This window comes from Morone saxatilis, unplaced genomic scaffold (assembly GCF_004916995.1).
Source record: "Morone saxatilis isolate NCDOM2014 unplaced genomic scaffold, NCSU_SB_2.0 Contig2, whole genome shotgun sequence".
NCBI lineage: Eukaryota > Metazoa > Chordata > Actinopteri > Moronidae > Morone > Morone saxatilis.
In genome coordinates, this window is record NW_023339762.1 from 21,694,936 (window position 1) to 21,699,702 (window position 4,767).

Genomic DNA, 4,767 nt, shown 5'->3' on the forward strand with positions numbered 1-4,767 from the left:
CCTGGAAACATGGACTACAGCTTTGACCTTTGGCACTGACATTTTCTATGTGAAGGATCGTTCTAACTGGAGCAGCGTCACATCGACTGAGGGTGTCAATTATGTTGCCTTGAATTTCCTCGAGATGTTGGTGCTGAATGAGCAAAGTCAAGAGTGATGTGAAACATATTGTGCAGTGTATGAACACATAGACGCACAAACACTCAGAGGTAAAGCATTGATGGAACAACGAGCTGGTAAATGGGCATAAATTAAAGATGAAGAGAAATGCTGTTATGGAGCTGAGCAGAAAAGTCTTACTGGTGAGTCTTGTTGACATGCACACACACACACACACGCACCTTTAAAGGATAGAACATAGTGCTTGTTACAAATAAAGCAGTGTTATAGATAACCATAAATGGAGCTCGGTCTTATACTCTACTGATCGTAAATCCAACTAAGCACCTCCTGCAGCAGGCCAATTCTATCTCCTATATTGTAATTGTGATGATTTAGAGTGTGTTTACCATCCAAGTATGAACACAGTTCATCTAAGTGATCATTATTTTGAAGCAAACCAAATCTATCACCCGTCGTTTAGGGAACAAATGACAAAGCGATGCTATTAAAATTCATAAAGAGCATGCTATAAACTTTCTGACACATTTTAGTGACTTCAGCAGAATGTTCACAGTGCAGCCGAATATTTGAGCTTCAGCGCACGAGACTGACTCACCCTGAGAGTCGCTTTTCATTTGACTGAAGAAGAGAAGTCCTAACGTTATCAGGCAGGTTTAGAGTTTAGAGGAGGGCCGTTCAGAAAAACCCCTGCCGGCTTCCCTTCATGACTCTTATCTCTTCAAGCACATTTCCTAAAGCCCTCACTTAAATCGATTTTGAAGACGACTGCATTTTATGGAATAAGATATATCGTCTTCTTCTTCTCTGATGGTACCCATGGCTAGTCGACAGCCATACAGCGTTATCGTAATAATTTGGGTTTTAACTTAACCGTGTGTGGGGCTTAAACTTCCACAACCACAGATATTGTGCGACGAAGTGCATACTGTATGTTTTGTATTGGATATGTGTTTGTATTAGAGTGATGTTACGGTGCCTGTCAGACCTGTCAATGATACAGTTACTCTAGCATACAGGTGTAAAAATCTGTGTCACTACTGTAATATGATACAGTGAAATATGTCTAACAGAGAGAAATACAATATTGATCAAAATAAGTTCTTAATTATGTGTTGTATCTTGCACAAAAACTGACCAGAATAAACACCGATTTCTTAGAATAGACTGTACTGTTACTGGTTCTTACCTGTCTAATTCATTTGAATTCATCCCACATACAGCAGATTCCCAGGGACCTCCTTTATATCCCAGTGTAATGATCCTTCCTAGCAAGCTTTTTATTATCAAAATACCAATAAGTAAATCTGATACATCTCATTAATCTGTAGCTGTCTACATCCCTTATTCTACAATGATTTCGCTATCAAACATTCAACACAGCTACGTATGCGGTCAACATTTAATTACTGCAGATTGTCTGCCTGTGTATCATAGCCTGATTCTTCAGCACCTCCGGTAGTTTTATAGATACCTGAGCCTGAGGCAAGATACCATTGCAAGGTAGACAGCCTGTCAACATGAGTGGCAAGTGCTGGCGCGGAAACCTGGTCGACTGAGGTTGAGGAAGGGGGGACTAATAATAAATTACTTGCCTCAAGGCCAAAAGATGAGCGGTGAATCTTGAGAGTATTAAAAGAGTCTTTTTGCTTTACTAAAGCAGACAGAAAACAGCTAGATATGATTTAAGTAAGAAAAGAGAGATAAAGGCCTCAACACCCAGAGAGATGCAGTCTTGGTTTCAGGTTTTCAATTTCATTTTGGAAACATCTGTCAACCAAAAATAAGCAGTTGTGTATAAAAACGACATTTCCCGGCTGTAGAAGGGCCTTTAACGCCTGATTATGCCTTCCAAGCACAAATTAGCAAGATATTTCTCTTTGTATTCCATTTTAGCAGATCGGACTGTAAACATTTCCACACTGAGCTTGGGTACAGATTTGGAGAACTGGGTTGTCAAAGTAATAACAGCAGTTTGTCGTCATTCATGTTTTGCAGTCTGTGTTTTTTGGAGAAATGTGGGTAATAATCCTCATTTGGACAGCAACAGGAGCTTGTCGTTTCAACACACAGTTGGAGCTAATGTGCTCTGCAGGTCCTGCAGTAATTGGAAATTATCCGAAGTCCAAAATCGTTGTACTTAACCCTAAAATTCACCCAGTGTCAGGGGAAATAAGAGTCACAGTGTCAGATTGTCTCAGTGGTTTACTGCTGCATGTACCAAGTACTAACGATCTCTGGCGGTGGTCCAAACTCTGTCTCATGTTCTGCTGTTGAATTTCACATTTCACAGGAGGAGGCTAGATTTCGTGATGTATTCACTATATATTTTGAGCTGTGGCCTCTCAGAGCTGGAAACATTATTAAAATTCAGTGCAGTGGGTGGGGTCACAAGCCTCAACCATAGATGGGTTTTAATGAGCAAAAAAGAAAAGTTTCAAAACAATAAAATCTGATCACAGCTCCCTAAATGTTTCCACACCTACATTAGCCAATTTCAAATTCACTTTAACCTGTATCTAGTTTATGTTTCATCGTCCCATATCTGTTTTCCAGTACTAATCAGTGGGTGCACAGACAACAGAGCCCAAGTTTTTGATGATAATTAAAACATAAACTGATTGTTAGAGCCCTGATGAGCTCCTCCACACACATATGAGCAATAAACCTCATTATTGCTTAGTCAGAGGGGTTGCATGTGTTTAGGGTTGTGACATCGCATTAATATTCTGTCCAGAGCGGTGAGACAGAAAGAAGACAAGAAAGAAAGACTCACTGCAGCGTCGTCCTCCCTGCTGTCGCTGGTGTCCTCACTCTTGTGGTGCCCGGCTGAGGAGCGAGTGTCCCTCTTGCGGCTGGCGTCCGTCCCCTCCGTCTGTCTCTCTCCATCTGGGCCAAGGTGAAAACATGGACACTGCTCAGAAAGCCAGCACACACCATTATCATCGCTATTGTGGCTGTCATCTTAATCCTCATTGTAATCATCCTCTTCATGCATTTTAATCATCATCATTAATAGCATTATTGTCATTCCAATCTCTATCATTATCATCATCATCATCGATAGCATAATTATAATTATGAATATCTTCATTACCATCATCATCGTGGTCAACAATAATTTCAAGCTATCACTCATTTTTTCTATCTAGTGAGCTTCTCTACTGTAATCAAACCCAGATAAAAGTTTCCGGGGAAAAAGGAGATTAAGATGGAAAAAAATGTAATTGGAAAAGCGAAGAGAGACAAGAGAGAAGAATAAAAACCAGTCCGGAGGGGAAATGTGAAGAGGAAGGAGTGAAAATGGGGGGGGGGGCAGAGATTGAGAAATGGAGAGAAATAAAGAATAGCTTTTCTTGCTGCAAATAGAGCTGTTAGAATGCTGTCATGCCACAGATGGATTATGGGAGTTTTGCTGCACAATGATGACAGTTGCCTTGGCCGGGAGAGAACAACCGGAATTTAAATCCACTCATTACGAGTTTCTGTGTGTCTGGTGTTGTGTGTAGGTGTGTTTTTGTGTGGTCCGTCACACACATATGGTGAAAATTTGCCAGCCTCTCTTGCGATGCCAGAAAAACATGCGCACATACATACACACACACATTGTCATGGACGATCAAACCGGAGCACAATTCAATACAGAGCAGTAACGGGATATTCAGTACTTTATGAGAGCCAGGTTATTTGGAGTTACAAGGAGCAAATGGATACTCATAAGGTTTCCTATAAGGTTTTTTGTACCTCTACGAGGAGTTCATATAAAAAGGGAATCCATACCCTATTCACTCCAATCTCTTTTTATTTGTATTGCACAGGATTCGATCCCATTTGGCTGACATGGTTCACGAATGCCAACATTGGCTGCAGCTCGGATGGCTTCCATAAAGGGTGCGCGCGCTTGCCATTGACTCCCCCTATAAGAGGACTCCCGTCCCACTATAAAAGGGGGGAGGGGGGGGATTTGTAGTGTCCTAATGCTTACAGTGAAAGGTGGCTTCATACTGTCTGACCCAAACAGGCTGTAGTGCACACACATGCATGCACCCCACAAAGAACGGTCGTGCACACACCCACAACATGTACAGTACACACACGAGGGATGGATTGTGATTAAAAGACAGACGTGGGACGAACTGGGTAAGCTATAGCATAATGAGAGCTAATGGTTCTCCAATAATGTCCTCTTAACAAACGAGTTCTGAGTGGGCTGAATTAGCGATAGGGGCTGGGGTTCTGGGAGTGTGTGGTGGTGGTGGTGTGTGTGTGTGTGTGTGTGGCAGGGCTGAGTTGTGGGGAAATTGATGTGGTCAAGGAGAAGAGGAAAGACAGGTGTACTTGTTCACACTAACTCTTCATTCATGTAAAGAGACAGAGAGTAAACCATAGAAAAAACAATGGAAAACAAAAGTGAATGTTTTTCTACTTGTTCTAACTTGTTTTGCCTCTCATGAAAGTCTCCAGCAAACATGTCGATGATTTGTTTTCCTCATTTGTTTGGATATCATTTATATCATCGCCAAGAGCGCACACATCCGGGAAATATGCCACTCTGCTTGACAAAACACAAACCATGTTTTTAGCGCTATTCTTTTTTCTTTACCTTTATCACAATTGCTGCATGTGAGGACTGAAAATTTCAGTACT

General features: G+C 41.5%; 1 protein-coding gene across 1 annotated transcript in view; it reads right to left on the reverse strand.

The window, feature by feature from the left end:
- The window catches only part of b4galnt4a (beta-1,4-N-acetyl-galactosaminyl transferase 4a), a 124,772-nt gene that overhangs the window by 79,137 nt on the left and 40,868 nt on the right, over window positions 1-4,767 (reverse strand). Inside the window, exon 2 of the mRNA XM_035665693.1 lies at window positions 2,897-3,009. Within this exon, the coding sequence (XP_035521586.1) occupies window positions 2,897-3,009 (113 nt within the window). The remainder of the gene's footprint in view (window positions 1-2,896; window positions 3,010-4,767) is intronic.